Source organism: Anoplolepis gracilipes, chromosome 1 (genome assembly GCF_047496725.1).
Source record: "Anoplolepis gracilipes chromosome 1, ASM4749672v1, whole genome shotgun sequence".
Taxonomy (NCBI): Eukaryota; Metazoa; Arthropoda; class Insecta; order Hymenoptera; family Formicidae; genus Anoplolepis; species Anoplolepis gracilipes.
This window is the reverse complement of record NC_132970.1, coordinates 15,922,117-15,947,916: the sequence shown is the minus strand read 5'-3', so window position 1 is coordinate 15,947,916 and position 25,800 is coordinate 15,922,117. Positions and strand designations below refer to the sequence as shown.

Genomic DNA, 25,800 nt, shown 5'->3' with positions numbered 1-25,800 from the left:
ATGCGCTTTAATTTTAATTATAAAGAGTTAATTTTTGCTATATTTTTATATGAAAAATTAATGCTGTAAAATTGATGCAAAATTATTCGGAGCAACGCACAAGCGATACTTCAATTAATAAGTTAAAATGTGGCTCATATACCGTAATTGTAAGTTATGTAGGTTTGTAATTTGTGACTATTTTAATTATCAGCCATAATTATTCTAGGTTGTATAAAATAATCTTTTGTGTTTCACGATAAATGAAAAATACTTCCAATCAATTCAACAATATTGGAAAATATTTTTAATAATGCACTTCTTACTTTAATTTTCGGAGCTACTTTCTGATTGTTATTAAAATTATAAAAATTGAAATATTTAATTACGAAGATAGAGCATGGAAAATTAAAACATTTTAATTTAAACATATCTGTTACGCGTATTTAAATAACACATTAATTAAATTTTGTATTGATATTAATTTAAAAAGAAATTGTTAGAATATTCAGAGTGAAAAAATTAAAAGTCAAAATTTAATAATATGAAAAATTAAAATCTTGTACAAAAATGTTTTTTTAAATAATAGGACGATTTTTTTATCAAGATACTATAAGCAAAATATAATTAAGTAAATTATATTGGATATTATATTGGATTGTAATATACATATATATATATATATATATATAGTACATTTATGCATCTTAAAAAAGATAAATAGTTTGTCAACTATTTTTGCAATGTTTTTTTGCATCTCTTTCTTTGCTTATAATAATTTGGGTCATACTATTTTTTATTATGTTGAATAATCATATGACAAAATTAAATGATAATGTTGTAAGAATTTTATTTTTAAATAAAATAATATATTTTTCATACACTTTATATTAGTGAATAATATACAATTAATTATCAGACGTATATAATTAATGTCGTTCTTTTTATCACAATTAAAACATTATGTACAATTGATTATACATATATTCCGGAGAAATGATTTGAGAGAATAAAATAGTAGTATTACTTTCTCTTAACATCCTTTTACTTAATAACTAGTTGTAAGCCAGATGTAGTTTCATGTTTATATTATTTCATTAATTTGATTAAAAAAGAGATTATTTATCACTTTTATTTTTTATATTTGATATACTTACCATCATGAATCTTTTAAAGCAGCTAATATTCAATATTATAATCAATTTTAATAAATTCGCGATTCTGTTAATATTATTATACAAATATTCAGATTGCTTCAGGATTCTAGCAGTGGAGAAAGCACAGAGCAATGAAGGGCTCTGATTGAAATGCGCATAATGTACACAATAAATGAAAGTTACATATAATATTAAGATCACGTACAAATTATGAAAATAAAAGCATTTTAAAATGCACGTCGAAATTGGCACATCGCGCATAAACGTGTACTACATACATTTTATAATGAATATGACGGATTAATTGCATATATTTCAAATGTTTAACTTTTTCATGTAAAATAACAAACGTAGAGCAGAGATTTTAATGGACATTTGGATTAATACTTGCTGAAATAATCTTAAACGAAATCTACAGAATGTGACAGACATTTCATTATTAAAATATTATAATAAAATGTTATATAAGCCATCATTGTGGAAAATATATAGGTATCAGTATTTTATTATATTTATAAAAAACATTTATGAGGAAATCGAATATTTCAATGCAGTAAATAGATTTTGTATATCCTTAAATGTACAACATAAACACACTTAAAAAAGCAACAATATAACTTTATTATTATCTATATCTAGGGTTTTATAATATAGGAGCGTAAACTCGAAATCACACTTTATAAGAGTGAGAAAGAAAGGTTTAAAATTCGCATATATGATACATAGGAATGTCTAATATTCCTGTATTCAATTCCATGATTATTAGGCCAATTAGTATGCAACTTTGTTTGATACAAGACAATATCTTACTTCTTTTTTTAAATTAATATATCTCTCTATGTTATGAAACCTGCATTTCAATTAATTGTCAATCAATTAATACATATACCTATTAGATTTATTTTATAAACAGAGACATGTATGTGTGCACGCACGCATGCGTTTAAAATGAAAAAAGATTTTTAATGAAGTTAACTTATAATATATATATTTTTTTATCTTTATAAGGAAGTTATAACAAAGGAATTATAATAAATTAAAAAAATATATATATTAAAAATATTTTTTTCAAATAATACGCTAATAATACGCAAATAAAAGCCACACGCAGGAATTATAGCGAAAAAAAAGAAAAAAATCCTTATGTAATATTTAAAACCGTTTAATGTATGTTTTGAATTTTTTTTCAAGATTATACACGTTATGCCAAACATATATGTGAGAATGCTAATTATATTCTGCTGTGTAACATGTGAATGATATGTTATATTTCTAGTACATTTGTAGTATATTATATTTTGCGCCATTAAAAAATTAAATAATACACTAAAAAAAAAATGATCTTGCAACTTCAACAAAAATTTTCTAGGTGTAAAAAATTAACTGAAACAGATAAATTATTAGCAAATACTGTGATACTGCATATATTTTGCACTTAATTGATTTAAATGACAGAGACAGAATTTATATCTGTACTGTTAGTGTAATTTCGACAGAAAATTTGTCTGCGATGTCTATCTTTAAGGCCTATTATCAAGGACAATTATATTTGTGATTTACATTTGGTAATGGGATTTACATTTTCTAGAGGTATTACTAGAATATTGCTGCTATAAATTCCATACGTGACAAACAATATTCTAACAGATACAAAAAGTAACGATAAATTTTAATTGAGACATCTAGAAATCTATTTACATTAGCAAAATATTTTTTTGAGTGAAGTGTAACAATTGAGTTTATCTCAGTTGCAGCACTATCAGTCGCAGATTTCAAACTCAATGCGATTAGAACAATCGCACGTCTTTCTCTCGTTTGAATTTTAACATACACCGTGACATTAACGTCGGTCGTTTCGCGTTGCTACGACGTCTATTATTGGGCGCGGTTTTACGAGCAACGCGTGGCAATGCGTCGCAGCGGTATAAGTCTTGCGGCCAGGTGCAACACGAAAACAAACACCCGTACCTATAGATTTCTGCATAATACCGTGAAGAACGAAATCAAAGCGCGAAGCGGATGAAATAAACTTTTTATCGATGAAAACGTGTGCAACGCTATCGAAATATAACAGCGCGATTGTGCCAAGAGAGGCTATTTATATATGTATACATATCTTAAGTGTGACACGACATTTAACGAACAAATTAATAAGATTTATATAAAAACTTAAGTCTTAAAAATCAGAAAATTATGAACTTGTTTCTACTTCCTAATTGTCGTTTTTTAGTCTTGTTCTTTCAATAAGTAACACTCAAAAAAATATTTTGCTAATATAGATAGATTTTTCTAGATGTCACAATTAAAATTTATTTTTCACACCCAGAACATTTTTGCTGTAATTGCAAGATTATTTTTTTGGGTGAACAAAGACAAAAAGACACTAGGCGACGTTCGAGCTTAAAGTCGATATTCATAATCCGTTCTTATACTTAAGATTATTTTAAGTAGTATTTTAGGTTGTCTTCAAACTACGTTCATCCAAAAATCCGCTGGCTAAATGGAATCTTAAGACTTCATTTAAAATGATATAAAATATAAGAACGAAATATGAATATCACCTTATTTGACGGCAAGGTGGAGATTCGCGCTTCTCTGATTTTTAGAATTTTAATAAAAATTCAGTAGAATTTTCTTAAAAAGAATTTTTTACAATAAAATATAACTAGGGTATCTACTAAAATCTAATAAAGAAAATTGTCTAAAAATATTTTCTGATCTTCCAGGTATTTTTATTCAAAATTCCAGATAAAGTGAATTTTTAAAGATTTTTTATGCAATTTTTTAAAATAAAATTTTTTATTTTTATGCGTTTTCGAATGCTTTTAACTCGTGCAAGGGAAAAACATACAACTATTTAAATAAAAACATAGAACTATTTAAGTGCTGGATTTTGTAAATATATTGAAAAAGAAAATTAAATAGTTTTGTCATAAGATAAACATTTTTTATTTGCATAACAGTTTTATTTTTTTTTATCACTAAAAAAATTACAATATAAAATATAAACTGAATATTCTATAGTTTGTTAAGGCATTGAATATATAAACAAAGCTAGTTGTATATTTATAATATATTTGAAATACATAATTCATAATTTGGCTTATCAACGGATTGTTTACAATATAAGAACAATAGTATCAAAGAGAGAATTTTTTTTACATTCCCTGAGCTCCAATAAAATTCAATGAGAATTTCCTGATTTTTTTTTCAAGTACAAAATAAATCTCGGGAAATTCTGTTTTCCATATTTTTCCGAGAAGGGATGCCTTGTATACCATATTTGTATATATATATATATAAAGTTTCTATGTAATGATAAAAACAAATATTTTACATATATCTTTTTTATATTATATAAATTAATGTATAGAAAATGCATATCTAACACATGCAAGTATCATAAAGAAATAAATGATATTTAAACCTGATGATTAAGTATTGTTTGTGATAACGTGTCAATGTTATTTGATTTATTGCGGATTTCTATGGGAATTATTTTAATTAAAATTTCGTTAAACTACCATCTTTTAGTGACATACACGTAATAGTATGTCAAGTTCAAAAGTTCAATAATTTTACAACCAAGTTGCAATTTGAATCGCGGTTGATGTATATCGGAAATAAAAAATAAATCCCGTAAGGACCAAAAACTGTCATATTTCCCTGTGGGTCTCGTCAAATGACCGATATTTCAAATCCCTCGTCACGCGTTTACCCGACCGTTTTCATATTTTGCTCATGCTCGTATATTGGCCCTGGCAGATTACGGTTTATTCAAGCGACGATGTAACGCGATGAAACAGTTAAGTTACCGTCGCATGTGGCCTTGGTGACAACGAGATTTTCGGTTAAAATATCGCTTGTAATCTAGCAAGATCGTTGCGGATGCAACACTATAATGAAACGACCGCTGGTTATCGCTCTGGGAAAATAATTTTCTTCTTATCGTGAATTTCCATCTCACATCTTTCTTATTTCAAACGTGCTCTGAAATTATGCAAATTGTTCTTTACATCTTACATTTTTGCTTATATTTTATGTTGTACGATAAAATTGAATGTTAGATTCATGAAAGAGATATAAACGGAACTATACTTTACAACAGACAAATAAGGATAATAAATGGAGTTATTTTCTTACTCACATTACATTTCATACTTTGTTTCGTATGGATGTGAGTTCTCGGGCGTTTAGAAATTTGAAATTGTAGGAAAAATTAGAAAGGATAAAATTTTTCGGCATCGTTGAAGCAGCCAGTCAATAATCTTGTCGCGCTTTCACATTTGACGGACATACAGTGTATATAAAGTTAAATGTGTCGTATTTGAATCTATCATCGTTCATAAATTGTCGATGTTCAATCTCTGTGAAACAGTTCGTATACTTTCACAATTTTGACCATGATATATGATACTTATTGTATCATGATTTTGACATAATTCTGACAATGGTCTGCTAACGTCATAGAGGTCGATTTCCATGTCGGAAATTCATTGTTTCACGTCCAAATGACGTGCAATCGTATAACGTGAATCGATAAATGCGCTACATTGAACTGGAATGCATGGGACGCTCTTCCTGGTAAATGGACTGGGAACGATGCATGTTACATTTTAATACATATCATCGAGAGGCTCCCGTCGATATCTCGATGTGCATTACATACAATTCTATTGCGATTATTTGTTTAGCCTTACGTATTCTGTCATTGTTCGAGAGGGCACTTTATCCTTATAACAATCTCGTATTGAATTTTTTTCATTCAGTGATTTGATTCAAACTCTAATAGAGTGCACTCGATTAGCAGTATATATAAATCTACTTGAACTCTCGAGATTCAAGTAAGCTTATAATTGAAAAGCTATACTAAGGCCTTTTAATAATACTTTAATGCAATATATTTATCTAACATTATTATATATCGATAAATTCTGTGCGATTATATTATATGTGAATGCAAGTTGTATTTTCATCAGTTTTAATCACTTGTCGTTTCACAGTACGTCCGTCATAAAATTAACGTATCGTTAACTTACCTTGAACCAGTTAACAGAGTCAGATCAGAGTCGGGATATAAATGTTTGAAGTATTATACTTGTACGTGATATTTTTGATTGTAAATCACACTCATCGGATTGTAATTCACAATCGGATTTGTTCTCATCAAATTTAAATTCTCTCAATCCTATTAAAAAGTCTTTTTTCCCTTAACAATAAGGTTTTCCATAGAAAGATAAGAAGATAGTTATTCATCAGTTTTTATCCTATTTGATCCTATAATCATTAAATCCTCTTTATACTAAAGTAGCTTAGGGAAGGAGCCAATGACATAAGAATAATACTAAAAAACTAATTATTTAATAATAATAACGCAATATTGAATTTTCTTCTAAAATTGATGATTGATTATATTGGAATATTTTAGCACATTTTTTGCATAAAAAGATTTTACTGCTCCGTGAAAAATAAATATTGGGTAATGAAAACGGTAGATTGTGAATTTTTATGTTATTAATTTATTTGACAGTTAACGTATTGATATATTGATTGAAAAACACTTCTAATAAATAAAAAATTTTTATAAATGGATGGCGAAGCGTTTTGAAATATTGCCAATGTATGAATCTATCAATCATTATTATAGTACTTTTTGTATTAAAGAGATAACGAGATAGCCCTTCGAACATTATTTAGGTTAATGAAGTAGCAAACAATCGAAAACCCATTAACTCGATAGAAGCTTTTAGCGTCCAGAACCACAAGTTTCAGCAAATTGTTTCTAAATTTTACGTGTCCTGTATTTTGTCAGAAAAGATCAATCTCAATTGTACTGTAAATTTATTATGTAAATTCAATGTGATTAATAAAAATCCGATATTTGATATTATTTATAACAAGTATTTTTAATATTTAATTGTCATAAAAAATATATTGTTTATATTATATATAGAAACTAATATTTTGCAAATATTTATTTTTATTAATATAATTAGTATAGGGTTAGCCAAAAAGACCCCACAATTTTCAAAATAAAAAATGAGACTTAAACATTTATTTTTTATTACGTAACAATTTTTTTTATATATTAACAAAATCAAGGCCAATATATAGGTAAAACTTATAGACATATCAGATAAGATGGTGCAAACAACGATGCGAAACCTGCGCGATAGACTGGAATAGTGTAATGTAATAGGATAAATGACGGATATTTGACAAATGTGTTGTTTAAAAAATGAGTAAAATGAATAATAATAAGTAATAGGTAATATATTCAAATGGCGTTATATATCTTATTGTTAATGTAACAAAAAAATACAATAAATAAATATTTAAAAAATAACAAAAAATAAATATTTAAGTTATATTTCATCTTTTTACTTTATTTTGAAAATCGTCAGATTTCTTTGGTTGATCCTATATAATACAATAATCTATCTATGATTTATAATCGCAAAACTTGAATAAATGTAGTTATTTAAATATGAGTAAATTAGGTGATACAATGATTGTATATATTATATTTAAATACTATAAAAATTGATATATCTTGAAATTTAAGCGTTAATTGTAGTCGAGATAAATTTGTTATACAAAAAATTGTTTATGACTTTGTTAGAACGTTCTTCCAGATAATAATAAAACTAATAAGTTAATATAATATAATAATTTTCCGGATGAATTACTCTTAATGTGATATCTGACATCGCTGAAAATGTATAATACGTATATGTGTATAAATATATAATATATAGTTGATATATGTTATATATATTCTTCAATTCATATATTCACATATATTCTTTTTTAATTCATAATGTTAAGTCAAAGTTTCCTTATTCGCGGAAGATAGGTATATTCCGCAAATATGGAAAACCGCAAATATGGAAAACCGCACATATGGAATTTTTTATAAAAACCAGGCGTCTCTCCATTGAGAATCAATTTTCATGAAGAATTCATTTATGATAGAATTGATTTTAACCGCAAATATGGAATTTTTTCTTCACGAATAAAAAGAGTGTTTATCTCGCGCTACTAACAAATACAGAAAATACTGCAAATACAGAGAAAACCGTGAAACTTTGTAGGATTATAATAGAATTTGACGTAAGGCCTACGGGGAAATATATTGAAGAATAGATGTACCTTAAAGAAAATAGAGTTGATAAACGCATGAAAAACTGTCATAAAAGTTATTGCAAGGTTAAGAGTGATGACACTATCAAAGCAATTTTCTTTTGTGAACATAATGGAAAAGTCATCCTTTCTTCCATTTACAACTATGGGTAAAAGAAATGGTGATTCAGAAATATTTTTACCGTATTTCGAAAATTTGTTATTTACTTTTTATAATTATTCATTCAATGATTAAGGTATGTCAGATTTTTAATTAATTAATAATTAAGCTGTATGTATGAGATCTTTAAGATTATATATGTTTTCTTTTTACTTGAAGGACATTTAATATTAGAAATACTATTTTTCTTGATATAAAAATGTGGTGATTTGAAAAAATTAATAATAGAATAAATAATATTAAAAAATTGATAGTATATAAATAAAATAAAATATTTAATCAATTTAAAAAATGTAATTTGCGTCAATCCAACTTGTATATGACATTTTTTTATTTTTATTTATAGTTTACTCCATGCTCTGTCAGAGAGTAGTATTAAAAAAATGCTCTTCGCTATCTATTTTGCGTTGGACAGTCCTGTTTCATGTTTGACTTTTGCGATCTCGTAAAATACGAGACCCATAATTCCAAAGCTCCGATCGCGGTCTTTTTCTGGAAAATGTTATAGTTTTATCTCACCTGTCAGAAGCATTCAGCTGGAATATTGGTTTATATTTACTTGTGTGCATATGTACATAGATACATACATACATTCAATAAAACAAATACATATTAATGTCTCACAGACTAAATACAAAATATAATATTGTAGAATGTAGAATCATGAACGCTTGTAACTACCTTCATGAGTTTTAGTTTTATGAAAATTTGTATTATTAATTTTACTTTGTCTGTTTAGAAACATAATGTTACATTATCCGTGAAGAAAATATTCTAAAAATATTTTGAAAACTATATAGAAGTATACTATATAGTTTGTATTTAAAAATTATATTTGCATCAATTTATTAATTTATGGATCTAACATTGTAAATAAAACACAGTACTATGTCCTATGTAAAGCGTGCAATGTAGTTTTTATATTTTTTAATGAATTATTTTGTATATTTCGCCACACACATATATAAGCGTATATTGAATTATTAAACAGAATATTGTTACACTAAATGTACAATTTTGTTTAAATTACCATAAAAACTTATGCAGCGAATAAAACTTTTATTAGACGATATTGATAAAGTTCGATTCGTACATCTATCTAGAATGAAATGCATAGATATCAAGTTTTATGAAGAGAGTGTATTAAATTTCTACATATATTTAATATAAACAAAAATGATGAGAACATGCGTTTTACAAACCTAACACGTGTAAGTTTATGTCTAAGTTTTAAAATAATTCTTATGTCAAATAATTTTTATTTACTTCAAAAGATAATAATTACATACATTTAATAAAAGAATTAAATGTAGTATAGTTAAATGTAGTATATATAAATTAGTATTTTATGCAAAAGATATTTGATAAGACGCTCAATTACACGTCGCGTATTTAATAATTTTATTCTTATTCTAAATATATGTCTAAATTAAATTTTTTATGTTTTTTATTTATATTTCTCATCTTAGCTTTAACGATAATAATTGTCGAGTGTATTAACGTTGCTTATGTCAGTAAAATTTAAGTGACCTTTTTTTTTTATTAGGAGAAAAAATTTCAAAATTCAACTTCAAAATTTTGAGGTAAACAGAAAACACATTAAAATGTTATTTTTATTATCAGCATATTATTATTTTTACAGAATTATTAGAATTTCTTTTATTACACATAATTGTGTAACTGGTATTAAATTACTTACATCTTATGATGAGAAAAGAAGCCGAAAAGAAACGAGCGAAGGAGATTATAATCTGTATGGCCGCATCAATTCAGAAAGGAAAAAATTATGTATTACATGTTTTTTTAAACATATATTGAATGTAATATATGCTTCATTGCAAATATATATATATATATATATATAATGAATGAAGAGCATACATATCGAAAGTGTTGAAGCACTTTCATTATTTTTGATCGTTAATTTAATAGCTAAATCTTTATTATTTCATATTATTATTTATATATTATTTTATTTTATATAATTATAGATTATTTTATTTTAAATAATTATTATTTCGTATAATTATTTTATATATAATTATTTTTATTGTGTCTGAAAATAATGCGCATCTTCATTATATAAGAAAGTATTAATAATGCATATTTTTATACATTATTGTGTTGTTTTATGTAACATGATAATATTCGTTTAAAGGAATTTTTTTTCTTGGAAAATATATAAAGACTGATACTCTATCACGTAATTTAGAGATGGAATGACAGTCCAGTAATTGCAAATGGTACGATATGGTATGATATCGCATTTCAACATGCTGATGAGATTTTTCATCAAATAGAACCGGCCTTACCCTTGACCGCACGACGCGTGACGTTTCTTTTATGAAGCGCATGACTTTGTGTTACTCAATATTTTCTGCATTTTGTAACTTTTTCATCCTCTATATATATATATATATATATATATCTTTTTCTGTTGACTAAATTTCTCAGATAATTAATTTTGTTACTATTAAACGGGACTATGTGATTTAACTAATCAGTTGATTAATATATGTATATTTGAAGAAACAGAAATATAAACTCTTAAAAATTAAACAATTCTTGTAGAAATAAGAGATCTTTTTCTTTAAATCGAACGCAGTATTATCTTATTGAAATATTTTTCACTTCATGACATTGACATGCCATCTCCATATTTCTCGAACGAGCGATTTTCTTTATCTAAGGATGATCATCTAACTGACATCTAGTGGTGTTCAAGCTTTAATGCTAAAAATCATTCTCTCTCAGTCATTCTTATTATCATTTCGCTTTCGTTTTCAACGAGCTGTCGGGAAGATTCATAGAGATATTTTCTTGGAAAGAAATAAGTCCACTACTTCATTTAATGTTAGCAAGCAATTTCAAAATGCATAAAAGGAAATAATATCTATTGCATTTGTAATTAAAAAAGCTTGATATACATATGCTATGTAATATGTGTTATATATTATATAAATAATTGATTAATTAAAACCGAATAATATTTGAATTACGATTATTTTATAATATATATTATATATAATATATATAATTATAATATATAATATAAACGTATATTATTATATTATAATTTATCTGCTGTAAAAGTGTCTTAAAACCTGGTTATTTTAATACAAATTCTCTGGTCAATTTGAGCACGTTTTTTCTCAGTGAGAAATATCAAGGCATCAATAATTTCTGAATTATAAACATTTGAAAAAGAAAGAAGAATTTTTCGCAAACGTTTGAGAGTTCAAAGATTAACAACGCTACATTCTTTAGTTAATTTAGGTGGAGCTTACTTTAATAAAATTTTTATTTAGTTACTTAATTACAAAGATATATAATGCTAAAAAATGGCAACTTGTAAAAAATCATGATTTTCCTTGATATTTTTTTTTAGAAAACATCGTCTTCAAATTAGTCAGAAAATCTGATACAATTTATTAAAAAGATATTTGATGGATTGACACCAACTGTTATATATATATATATACAGGATGAATCTCTAAAAGTGAAACTGAATGAAACTTATGAAACTCTTATTTTTCAACAATTGTTTGATATCAGACTTTTAAGTGAAATCATTAAAATAATTTCAAAGACATTTTGTCAACAAGATCCAACACAAAAAAGCTGAACACTTTCACATTGTTCTTTTATTGTAATATCACTACTTCATATCACTAGGTCATTTTACTTGTCAAGAGACCGCCTACAATTGTATAATACAAAGTATGTTGTTAGTTAAAAAAATTAAGGTATTTTTGAAATGACCTTAACATCTTCGCTTAAAAAAAAAAAAAATTAGCTTCGTCACACAATGTTCGATATCAAACAGTCGCTAGAAAACAAGAATTTCATATCTCGTCCAATTTCAGAAATTAGCCTGTAATGATTCAACCTGTATAGTTACATTTTCTCTTGTTATATTTCCTCTAACTCTTGTTGCATTGTTACGTGGATTAATTTCGAGCTGAACTTAATGTGAATAGCGTGACAACATTTTGGATTCAAAGAATAATAAAGAAGCTTACGAGCTATTGAAAAGATAAAAAATGGCTCAAGTCTCTTGTGGATTGCTTTGTATATTCTGATGCCACATGCAAGGCACATTCTATAAATCTTCCGAACGTTTTTCTTGTGCATTGCGTGTATTTCACGGGCACATAAACATCAATATAGAATCGGACGTAAAATACGTATAAATACGTAAAGTAAAAGAGAGCGAGAGCAAAGAGGAAAACTGTACAAATAAAAAAACATCTCAAGGGACATTCCGCTATCTATATTTCACAAAGCGCGATGAGGAATTCGTATTGAACGTTCTCATAACGTTTTCATCTCGAGTAATGTTTATCTCAAGGCTCTTCGAGTTTCAAGCGTACAAGTGTTTATGAAGGGTCTGGTTAAATTTTAATAACACATTCTATGAGGATAAAAAAATTTATACATGTAGATATGTATCCTGAAAAGCTTCCATTTTGAATTATATACTTCTTAAAATATTATTATCAATTCAAATTTCTCCTACAGTTCACTATTTTCAAAATAAGCAGTGCAAATTAAATATTTGTAAAAAATACAAGACCGTTTTGTTTAAAGTTTTAAAACAAAATAATATCGGAATATTTAAATATACAATCGGCTATCGATAATAATACACTGTGTGAGATGTATATTATTGCTTACAAAGAATATTTAAGGCATTTACATTAATTAAAATAATTTATTTTGTGTAGTTTACGTTAATTGTAATAATGATAATAAATATCAAAATTTAAAGAAATCTGTTATTGAAAGCTTTTTTTTTAACATGTGTTATTTATGAACATTTATATCCTTATAGATATTAGCTTTTATGAAAATTCGATCTTTCATATATGTAAAAACACTCTCACATATATAAATCCACTATTTTTTTCAAATTGATAATTGTACAGCAATTGATCTCTTTAATTATATGTGTATAAAAAAAAATCGATAAATATGTGAAGATGAGAAGATTCAAAATTGAATGATTTCTTGATATATTTTTGTCAAGATCATGACTTTAGTAACCTTTAAAAGATTTTAGCCGTCATATGTAGTTTTTTTTTTATTATACAAAGTTAAAAAATAAATAAAAGTTGACAAATAAATTTTGAATGTATAAATTGACACATGAAAAAAAGAATATTGATACACGTTTTATATAGATGTTACTATTCATACTACAAACACTAACTTATTGTTAGACAAATACACAAATCTTTGTAGACCGTTTCAAAATATCGAAAATTGAAAAGTAGAATGTAAACGAGAAAGAGTTTCCATGTCGATTTGCAATTTTTCATTTCAACCAAGGTTTACCACATATTGGTACATTCAATATGTGTTTGCCGAGGGCTATAATTATATGCTATGGTTTCACATGGATTTGCAACTTTCTGTGTACGTTGGAGATTTACTTTTGCCTGCATATAAACTTTGCTTCAAGCAAAATGTTAGTCTATATGTGGATATAGGTGATTTTTGCTCGCTTCTTAAGTTTTTATTTTTATAAAAACTCTATACATATGTGTAAAGATTTATAAATAAATAAAGATTTATTTATATTTTTATTTAAATGTATGTGTAATGATAATTATGGATAATTAATGATAAGTATGGATAGTAACCCATAAAATGTGACTAATAATGAACTTTTTTATTGTCAGTCAACGCGCGTTCAAGTTTTAATTTGCATAAATCTTTGCTTATTAATAAGTTTTTTAATAAGCAACGAGCCACGGCTAAAACCTTTTAAAAGTTACTCAAAATCAAAATCTTGACAATATATGCCAAGATCAAGTGAGGTGAATCTTTTCAACTGCATATTTTCTAAAAATTTATATTAGTTTCTTCGAATTACATAGAATGTGTGAAAAGAAACTATATATTTATATTTCAAATATAAAAAAGAAATATTTATCAAACATTATTAGTAAATTAGTCGTTTTTCGCAAAAAAGAGTTGGGAGTGACGAGCATGCAAACAAGCTTCACTCATCTTGTTATCGAAAACTTTTTTCAACTCTTCTAATGATATGTCTCTAATGAGGAAAGAAACTAATTTGCTAATAACATTTGATAAATGTTTTTTTTAATGTTTGAAATAGATATGTAAGTTATTAACATTCTATAATGGATGCCTAGGTTTTTTCTAACTTTTTTTAGTGTTAACACACGTCCAATGCCAATATTTTACATTTTGTGTAATTTTATTACAAAATTACACGCTCTAATAAATATTTATATTCTAAAACATGTAAAATATAACTTGTATACGTAAAAAAGGAAAAATTTTTGTTGATAATATATTACGTAATATTTTGCAAATTTTCCTATCCACACAATTATTACGTTTATCAAGTTCCTTTTGATATAATTTTATTTGTTAGTTTGTATAAATATATAAAAATAAAGTAATAATATTCTGTGTTTTATAAAATAAAACATAGAATTGAGATATAATAACTAGAATAAAATGATAGAAACTATGTTGCGTGCGTAGTTGTGTTTTATTCTTTTATAATACGTATCTTTTTGAAAACCTTGCCTTTTATTCGATTGCTTCTTTCATAATCAGATTCCTTGACAATACACACGAGGTTTTTCACACGTGTATTATATCATGGTGTTTCGATTGAACTGATCTTGAGATACACGCTTGAATTGCTACAGGAATCTTCAATATATTTCATTTCCAGAACGAAGCACAAAAAATAACCTTGTTATTATATACATAAGAGTATTTTCTCTTGGAGTTATTACATGACACTTTAAAAAATCAAAATTATTAAAATGTAATTTAAAAATATTAAAAATTATTTTAGCTCTTTCAATTATTTATAACTATTATTATTGATAAGAAAATTCTATATTACACAAATTTAAAAATAAAAAATAAAGATGTATACATCTTTAGCAATTTTAATTTTGCCGGTTATATAGATATAATTATAATTGCCTATTTATTTAAATGTACTGCTTATTTTGTGTGTGTGTGTGTATGTAGGCGTGCGCGTGCGTATGTATAATCTTTATTATTAAGTTTTTAATAATGAATTGATTCATGTTTTCGAAAAGAGGTGCGCGTTTTTAATTTTTTTTTGTTTAACTGTTTAAAACTGGAAATTTGTATTGGTTTTCCGTAACGAGAATACGGTTTTATCTTGCATCTTTTCCTTTTGACGATGTTATTATGCTTGTCGATATTGGGATTGAAATTACGCCTATTATATAAATCTACATTTCGATGTTTATTGCCGTTGTTCCATTGCAAGCGTTTAGTTTATGATGTATAAGATTAATACAATGATGTAAACATATTAAACATGTATCGAAATTGATGAAGCGATTGATGAATAATTATCAACAATAACGATGATGTATTGAGAGTATTACACAACTAACTTGCATTTTGCCAATAATTATTTTATCAATATCGGCTAATTAATAATTAAATATGAAAATTCATTTCTCTGCATATTACAATTTATGTAATACGATTATTGTTTATATTGCTTGAAATTTATAAATATTAACTTAATGAGAACATCCGATAATATTTTAAAGCGCAAATGGTTGGCTTGTTTTCAGTAAACTACAATGAAATAATGAATTTTGATGAAAATTATATTATTTTTTTTATATTATTATATATATTATTTATATATTATTTATATATTATTGTATTATTATATTTGTTATATGTTATTTTTTATTATTTTGAATAATAATAACATTCTTAAAGTGTAACATCCGTAATGAAAATTCAGAAATTTTCGCTTGACAGATAGATTTATTAATATCCCATGAGGGCTCCAAATCTCATTTGACATGACATGATGTCGACATTCATCGGATTCCAAATTGAATTAAATTTTATTGATTGATTGCGTAAATCACATCCGCGTCTCCAGATTCAGAAATTGTGTACATTCAATCATTTATATTGAAATTATTTTAATCAATTTTAAATGTATGTGTGCGTACGTATTATTACACTACCTTCCTTTTTAATATAACGTACACGATTGTCGACAATATTGCGCAGGAAATCGTATACTCGTTCAATTTCGTATTGCATTCAACAAGTTTCATTTTACTCGGTTATAGGATTTCATATAACTACGCATGAATTAATTAGCTTGTTATAATTAATCAGCAGCTTATATTGTATTTCGGTGGAAACGCATCGACGTTTACTAAAGAGATTTTGTAAATTAAAAAAATGATATAATTTACTTTTTCCAAAAAGAAATTTTTTATTGGAAAGATATTTTGGATACGTTATTTAGATTAAAAAATTCCCTTTTATACACTTATATATATATATGTATATACTTATTGTTAATTATTATTATAAAGTTTTCCATTTATCATTTCCCTCTATTTGCAATAATATTTAATGTCTATTACATCAATTAATGTATTGTGGAGATGAATATTATTAAATATTATTAAATATTATTAATATTAATATTATGAATATTATGAATATTACCTTATAATCTCTGGGATTTTAATCTTTTGTCATTAAACGTATTATTTATTTAATTTAATTATATTGACCTACTTTATGTAAATTTTTTAATTTTAAGTCCAACGAATAAAGAAATATATATATATATATATATATATATATAAAATAATATTTTGTTTATTTATATATATATAATACTACAGAGTATTAAGAACTAACAATTTTTATAAGTACATTATATTATAGTGCATACACACACACACACACACACACACACACACACACACACATATATATATGTATATGCACTATAATATAATGTACTTATAAAAATTGTTATTTCTTAATACTGTGTAGTATTAAATATATAAATAGCCAAAATATTATTTTATATATTTCTTAATATATATATATATATATATATATTACACACATACGAGCTCAAAAATATTCAGTATTCTTAATAAGTTCTCATACTGTTAATATTTATACATATATTGAAATACATCTGCTGAGCTCGAGATTGAATCTAAAAAAATTAAAAATAGTAATTATTTTTTAGCACAAAGTGTGGATTCGATATAACATTCGTATGCAATTATACATATGTAATAATAATCTGGATATTTGTATTCAACATTTTTATCTTGTCTAAATATATTTAATTTGTATTACCTAACTGAATGAAAAACAAATAGTTTACTCTTTGCTTTATCTAATAATATTTAATGAAAGAAGAAACTTTTTTTCAAAAGTTTGAAACAAGAATGAGTTGTTTTAACAATAAATATTGTATGAAATGTATAAAGAAACTCTTTTGAAGAATATTTAAAATCAAAAAAACATAAATAAATAATTTACTGTTGACTTATTCTATACAACAATAAATATTGATTAAAAGAGATTTAAGTTATTAATATTTCTATATGTGAACACAGAAATGAGATAACAATTCGTTTATTTCAATTATTAAATTAAGTTCGCTTTATAATTACAAATTTCATGAGCAGACTATTGAAATTTAATTAATCAAGTAACATGAGATGTAAGTACGTAGATATGAGATGAATTTATGATTTTCAGGTCTTGCGGATCTTATACTGCTATAATACCTTCTTGAATTTCCCTAGACGATCGTTATAACACAAAATTTCAGTATAAAATTGTATGTAGAATCTAACGATAAAAACTGGCCTTATTAAGTATTATGTGCAACAGAAATCTTTTTTTTTAATATAAAGTATTTAAATAGACGTTAAATTTTAAGTTTCGTAACTTTAATTATAAAATTATATTTAACAAACAATATTTATTTTATTGATAGAATTGAAATAGAAATTTAAATTTTTATTGATTAAAAGAAATGTCGATTAAGATTTCTTAATGGAATATTACATTATATATGTTATTTTTAAATTAACCTTATTAATTTCACATAGTTTAAATCATTATTATGACGTTTGATATGTATATTACGAAACATTTCACGAAATTAATTAATGTTGTCTAATTACGATTGTGATATAATTGATACCTTTGTGGCATAGTAATACGAGTTATGTATTATTGACTCAACACGCCCCGAATTTATATGTAACTTGATTCTATCTAATTAATCATATTGACACATAACGCTGAGTTATATTAGTCTCATATTCGCGATCGTATAATATAGTGAATTACATCTTTGAACGATGTAATTTCCTATGAAGTTTTGTCATAAAAATGTCGCTTATAGGAGGAGTTTGCAATAGCGTCTGCGTCTTTTCTTAAAAGCTTTCTTGGCATCTTTTTAGTCTGTCCTATTTGTTATAATATTAATCGTAATAATGTTATATTACAACAATAACATAAAAGATATTTTTGACAAAATGTTTAAAAATCAAGTTTGTTATAAAAGACTTGGCATGTATTACTTTATTATTAGATAAAAAAATTGAAAAAATTGTTTATAATTTATAATTACAAGTTATTTTGTTTTCCAATTATTAATTAAAATAAAATAAAATTGTATAAATATTTCAGAATCAATTCAACAATTTATCTTTTATCTTCCAAAAATCGCATGTAATCTCAATAAACACACAGAACACAACCCCCTCCTTCTGCTCTTTCAAACAAGTTTTAATAGAAATCTCTATCAGAAAAATTACGCACATATTTCCGATTACAAAAGTGCAATCTATCATTTCTATATTTAAATTTTCATATCTAAAATTAAATAGTCTTTTATTATAAGCAAAAATATGACAGATACAACAATTAAGACAATTATGTACTTTCTTCGATCTGAAACGTCATGTTGTTGTTCCCGTCTTTGTTTTTACGTGTTTTTGTTGTAGGTTGCATGTTTAACGCGAATACATATGTTTATATGTAAAAGAGTCTTGTGTCGTAAATCTCTCCATCTTTACCTAACTAAAAGCAAAAGAAGGATCATGTTCTTACCTGTCGGCTTGCGTATCGGTTTGCTGTACTTGCTCCTGCAACTGTGTTTGCAAGCCTTGCGCTTGATCCATTTTGATGTCCTTCTTATAACGATCTCCATCTTCTTTTTCCTCTTCTTCTTGTTCTTCATTCACCGTCTTCTCCTCTTTCATACCGCAATTATCCTTTGTCATGTTCTTACATTCAACCTGCACAAAAAAAAAAAAAAAAAAAAAAAAAAAAAAAAAAAATTTCAAGAAACATGTAAATCTCGCTAATACGAGAACGTATACAAAAATAGTTTCTGGTATACATTGATTCAGTTTCTTAATAGAAACACAAGATGAGATAAATAATTAGAATTTATTATAAGAATATGGTATAAGAATAAAAATTTATTATAAGAATAGCAAAAATTTATATTGTTTCTGAATTTTTTCGATCGGAATATTAACAGAAAAAAAGAAAGCAAAAATATTAGATTAGCTATTGTAGATTTTAATATTAAATTTTTTAATTTTATGAACTACGTTTTTTTTTCTATCAGTTATTAATATTTCAAATTTCAGTTTATATGCATATACATGTTTAACATGTCTCTGTCTGAAAAATATCTGCTCTATCTCATACATCATTGATTTTTTTCAATGTAATACAGTCTTTTTACTGATAAGAACTTCCAAGCAAGGATACTTTTAATTTTTAATTCTTTCACTATTTGTTCGAATTTCTATGTAAAATTAATCACAATAGTTACTGTGTGGGGATATAGTGCTTCTCGTCGCTCCTCGTCCTCAGATCGTATCACGGTGGCTTTCGGCGCGACATGGCTGTCGTTCTCCGCCATCTCTTCGTCCTTTCTCGTTTCAGCGCGGCCACAAAGGCACAACAGGCAATACACGATCACACACACACTCAACTCTTGATTTTGTTCACGTATGTACACCACCCTATCGACTTTGACCCAAGTCTTTTCTGTTCGTGTTTCGTTCAGACGTTGGGATACCACATTTTCAATACAGCTCCTCGTTCTCACGGAACATAATTTTACAAACGGCTTGTTCGAAATTTTTATTTCAAATGTAATCCGTAATGAGTAAATTCATTAAATCAAAATATGGCGAAATATCATGACATTATCGATGATCTTTCACGTGAGAGGAAATAGGAATAACCTGGACACTCAAGTAAAAGGGCATGTGTCAAGGTCTCGCGAGGATTGATCGTTACGATCGCGTTCTACTATTAGAGAGAAACTATTGCATTGGGTGGAAAGTACGGTAGTTTACGAAAAAAGTCTTCCTTCTACAAAAGTTTATATTGCTTTTTCTTTCAATCATTTAAGTATATATTTACAAAAATATGAGAACAAGAAGTAAATAATTCGAAGAAATAAGAGGAGGAATTAAAACTTTTATAAAAATAGATTCCAGTGAATTAATTTACTTGATACAGTACACAATTTTAATTAATAAATTAATTCATTTCAACTATAATAACTATGCTTTGGCCTATGTTTACTTTTTGTAACAATTCCTTTTGTTATTTTTATTCTTTTTAACAACATATAAAAAGCATAATTAAGAAAATATATAATGTTTTTTTTATAATAAATTACATTTAGTGTATAAGATAGTAAAGATAAATTTTATAAAAAAAAATTACAATTTTACTTAACAAATTACTACTATTCAATGAATTTTGAGAGAAAAAATTTGGTTTTGTAATATTTATATTTTATTTTTTTATATATATTTTATATATATATATATTTTTTGTCATATCTATTGCATATATAAGAAGAATTATGCAAGTTTGATTATACATATTATTAACTATATAATTTCAAAGTAAAATTTATATTTTGACATTTAATTAAAGTTAGAAGGAAATAGCGAATAATGTGCACTCTGAAAGGACTTATGAAATAATACTTGAAAATCAGTTTAAGAGAATTATACAAAGAAATTTCTTTTATGAAGGTTAATGAAAGATAATATAAACTTTTTTTATCACTTGAATGCCAGATAATGATACTTTTTCACAATTCTTTCATTAATAATTGTCTTCGTATAAAAATTAAATACATGGAAACAATACATTTATACTGTACTAATTGTACATTTTCAGATAAAACTATTCCGGTGCCCGTCAAATTTCGAATTTCTCAAAATAAATTATATTTAAATTGCTCAGTTCTTACGAGCGCATATATACACACGCGCACGCACCCACGTACGCACTCAGGCATAACATAAATTTATAATATTGTTTCAATTTTAATAAACAAAATTAAATTGTACCTTTTACACAATCAAGAATTTGTTTATAGAAGAGTATTCAGAGTTATGTATGTAAGCATTTTTTCTCTTTCTTTATATAAGTTTAATTCAAAGGATGAAAACATACATTTTTAGAATTATTTTATATATTATTTTATATATTTATAGGTTAGATGTTTTATTAATTATATATATATATATATATATTAATTCAACAGAAAAAAAATTTTTAATTATTTTACTGTATAGATTACATTTTTCGAAGCATTTATATATATATATATATATATATATATATATATATATATATATATAAATGCTTCGAAAAATGTAATCTATACAGTAAAATAATTAAAAATTTTTTTTCTGTTGAATTAAACTCAATAAATAAAATTATATTAACGATAAAACATTTAATCCAATAAGAACAAATAACGATCGAAATTGAAACTATTAACGATATATTTTGCCGCGAATCGACGATCTTCGTGTGATATGTGATGTTATTTGACATCGAATTTCGTGTTCAGGTCGAAGAAATCTATCGATATTCATGAATGAAATTCGTATTCAAAAATATCTAATGATGATAATACCACGAATTGAATAGTAAAGAGTTTCCAGCGAATTTAATTGCATGCTGTTGTTTAGATAAAGCTTCCAAACCTATCTGGCTATCCTTTGTAACTTATCTCCATAATCTGTATATTGATAGCAATTGAAGACACATGCTGCTGTTGATAATAATGTCCGATAACGAGTGCAATATGTCACGATTGTGGTTAACAATGAGAAATCATGGAGAATACAATAACGATTATAATATTGCAATAGCGATTATAATATGCAGTTTGAATGATATTACAATTAATGTTACGATTAATGTTAATGATGTTTCAATAATAAGATGTTTATAAATATACACACGCAATTAATATAATATACAACATATTTAAATAAAAGATATTTGTATGTACACACACATACAGTAAGTGTATTTTAAAATAATAAAAAATTATGAATATTTTTTGATAAAATTAAAAAAATGGCAAAATATTAAGTAGATATTCATGAGAAATAAATATATTTTAATTAAAAAATAATATTAAAGTATATTTTAAAATAATAAAAAATTATAACATTTTTGATCAAATTTAACAAAAATGGCAAAATATTAAGCAGATATTCATGAGAAATCGTGGAATAATATTATATGTAAATCGCTTTAAAACTGAATGTGTCAACAATATACGTGTATGTATTAACAAACTTCAACATTCAGTGTAAAATTATTCAGACTATTTAAAGAACAAAATTAATTTGAACCTAGTTCAGTTTGTAAATTTAATACGTGAAAAATATGTAGAGCACATAAAATGAACAATATTTTGTGTTACAACGAAATTTTAAATGACGAAAAGCTATAAATAATGAAAAAGTATTTTTCATTATGCGATCTATTTCATCATTTGATGGAATAATATTTTGACAGGAATTACATTAAAAAGATTTTCAATTTCTATTTTCCCAATTTTTTAGCAGACGCATTTTTATTTATTTGTCAATTTTTAGTTTCGTCGTAAGCTTGTACAAATTTTTCTTTCCTCTGAATGATTTATATCGTCGTAAGAAAAGCCAAAGAGAAAATTTAAACGGTTGAGGTAACACAGTTGGCTCTGAAAAGCCTGCAAAAATCATGTGGAATAATTTGGCGTCTAGCACGTGACACGGTTCGATGAGCTCTTCATCAAATGTGAAATTGTGGCTTTTTACATCTCTCTTAGCATTCTTATTCAGTTATGTCCCGAAATATTTCAAGATATTAATAGTTGAGTATATTTGAATATAGTTCTGATAATCATATTATGTATAATTATTTTTATTTTATTATTCTCGAGATTTTCTTTTTTTTTTATACATAAATTTGTGAAGAATTAAAATTTTTACATCTATCTTTTATGAAAATACATCAACACGGCGCTAGTTAGAGTTAATAAATGAGCACAGACTTGAACAGAGTTTTGGTAAACGAACTTTGTTCAATTAAATTTACGCAATATTGTGAACTCTCTTTCAAGTTGATAAGAATGAAATATTAGCTTTTGTAATATATACCTTTGGTGTGTATGTATTGATCAGATTTATTGAATTATTTTTGACATTATATTTTTAATTTTTAATTTTTATAATAATTTTTACAATATTTTTTATTATGTAAACGTAGATATAGAACATCTAATTAATATATATGTATCTCGGAATATTGTAATTTGGCAAAAAGAAAATTACTTATTTAATACACTTTAGTTTTGCTTTTTTTTGTATTTATCTCTTTATTTAAGTGTTAGTAGAAAATAAAATATGTAAACAATACTAAAGGAAAATCTTCTTCAGCATCTTTTATTCACGTTATGAATGATTCAATACGCTTTCATCACATATCTTGCATTATACTCTCAGTAAATAGTATGATATTCGAAAGAAACATAAAAAAAATGGAAAAATATACTAGATACCATCGGACAAAAAAAAAGAATCAAAATAGCTTAGAAAACCAATATCGATGATAACAATCATATAAAAATCCATTCGTTTTAAATTGCACAAACGAAAGAAACGACAACAAAATTTTTCATGAAAAAATTTGTCGTATTCGAATTTTGTAATTTTTTTTTCTACAAAACGTAATGCGTACCGTTAATTATTTGTTAGCGACAGTTGTCGAGTTTTCGATGAGCATGCGGATATCAGAATTATGTACATGTATATTACGCATTACTATAAAGCGCCGTTTGCGACTACACTGTCGCTCGAGAGTTTCGAACTCGTTCGAACAACTTTTCCATTGTTGTTACTAGCGGCGACGACAATATGGAAATATTTTTACATAGTTACGGTAGTTCGTGTACGTGACTTCACTCTATAATGATTGCAGTACTGAACGGTGGGCGATAACTTTTCGAAACAGCTGTTTGTACTGACATTTGTTAATACTTTTAGGTAAATTACTGAGTACTAAACGATGAGTCGAAAGGAGATAATGATATAATCTTTTGAGACAGAAATGACAGAAAGAAAACAATAATCTTTCAGAATAAAGTTAATTCTTGTGAAAGCTGTCAAATTTAATCAATAAATATATCATCAAAAATACATAATGATAATTCGTTGCCTAATACAACATATAAAGTTACAAGAGAGTGTCTCTTTAAATTTTTGAAAGATTTATCGAGATGATATTACGGGAGGGTGTATTATAAGATTAGATGTTGCAGATAATCATTTATAAGCGCTACAGTAGCATGAAAGGGGAAGAGAGAGAGAGAGAGTGGACCAAGATTACACAGTGCATTGTTAAGCTTGCTTCGTTGATCAAACGACTTAAACGATTAAGTCACGCGATATATTCGTAAAGCATTTCTAATTGTAATGAATTTTGCGCAGAAATTATGTCTTTCGTTTAAAATGATGTAATGTAATCTGCCAGCATAAATATTTAATACGCGTAAATTTAAATTTTAGCATCAAGGAATTTTGACAACTCATCAATATTTAAGTAAATCACGCTGTAAATTTTTAAATGTTGATATTCATATTATCGATAATTGTATAATTACTATATATTATAAAAGCATTATAAATCTATGAATTGTGAAATTGTAAAATTATATTTGTTTTCATTTTCACTTAAAGTATTTTATATTTTGTGTAAACTATTTTAAATATGCATAATAATGGAAATAACAATAAAACGCTACAAATATAACACCATAATAATAGCTTCGACTACGAAGTACTAATTACACAACTAACATTCTGTTGAACTCAAGGTGTTAAATATCTAATCCAAGAGTGCGAATGGCCCTGATCCGTATCGATCGGTTAATTGCTATTCTATCTACCTGACGAGTGTCGTTCAAGCTTAGCAGGAAAGAATTAATTTTCCTTTTAACGATTTTCTTTGAACAAAAACGAAAAATGTTTATTAAAGTTTCTCGTCATTTGATAAGTTAGTTTTTTTCATTTTTGAAACATAAGAAGGGAGCGTGAAATTGAGGTAGAAAAAAAAGTTTTGTAGCAAAGCTCGTTATTCTGTTGAAGAGCACAGAACAGATGCTACGTTTTCAAGACTGACATTGGCCTCTGTAGGAGAAAAGAA

General features: G+C 25.8%; 2 protein-coding genes across 9 annotated transcripts in view; one reads left to right on the top strand and one right to left on the bottom strand.

Annotated features, from left to right (window-relative positions):
• LOC140666241 (sex-regulated protein janus-A) overlaps nucleotides 1-25,800 on the top strand; it is an 82,461-nt gene that overhangs the window by 36,133 nt on the left and 20,528 nt on the right. The gene's annotated exons all lie outside the window — the stretch shown is intronic.
• LOC140663641 (phosrestin-2) overlaps nucleotides 1-25,800 on the bottom strand; it is a 62,005-nt gene that overhangs the window by 32,615 nt on the left and 3,590 nt on the right. For 4 of the 8 annotated variants that reach the window (XM_072887964.1, XM_072887983.1, XM_072887945.1 and 1 more), the window contains 2 exons: nucleotides 20,117-20,416; nucleotides 19,381-19,568 (listed from right to left, as the gene is read on the bottom strand). In XM_072887964.1, the coding sequence (XP_072744065.1) occupies nucleotides 19,381-19,568; nucleotides 20,117-20,206 (278 nt within the window). In that variant the 5' untranslated portion in view covers nucleotides 20,207-20,416. Of the gene's footprint in view, nucleotides 1-19,380; nucleotides 19,569-20,116; nucleotides 20,535-25,800 lie in introns of all 8 variants that reach the window. The other 4 variants (XM_072887993.1, XM_072887954.1, XM_072887935.1 and 1 more) reach the window with 2 other exon arrangements.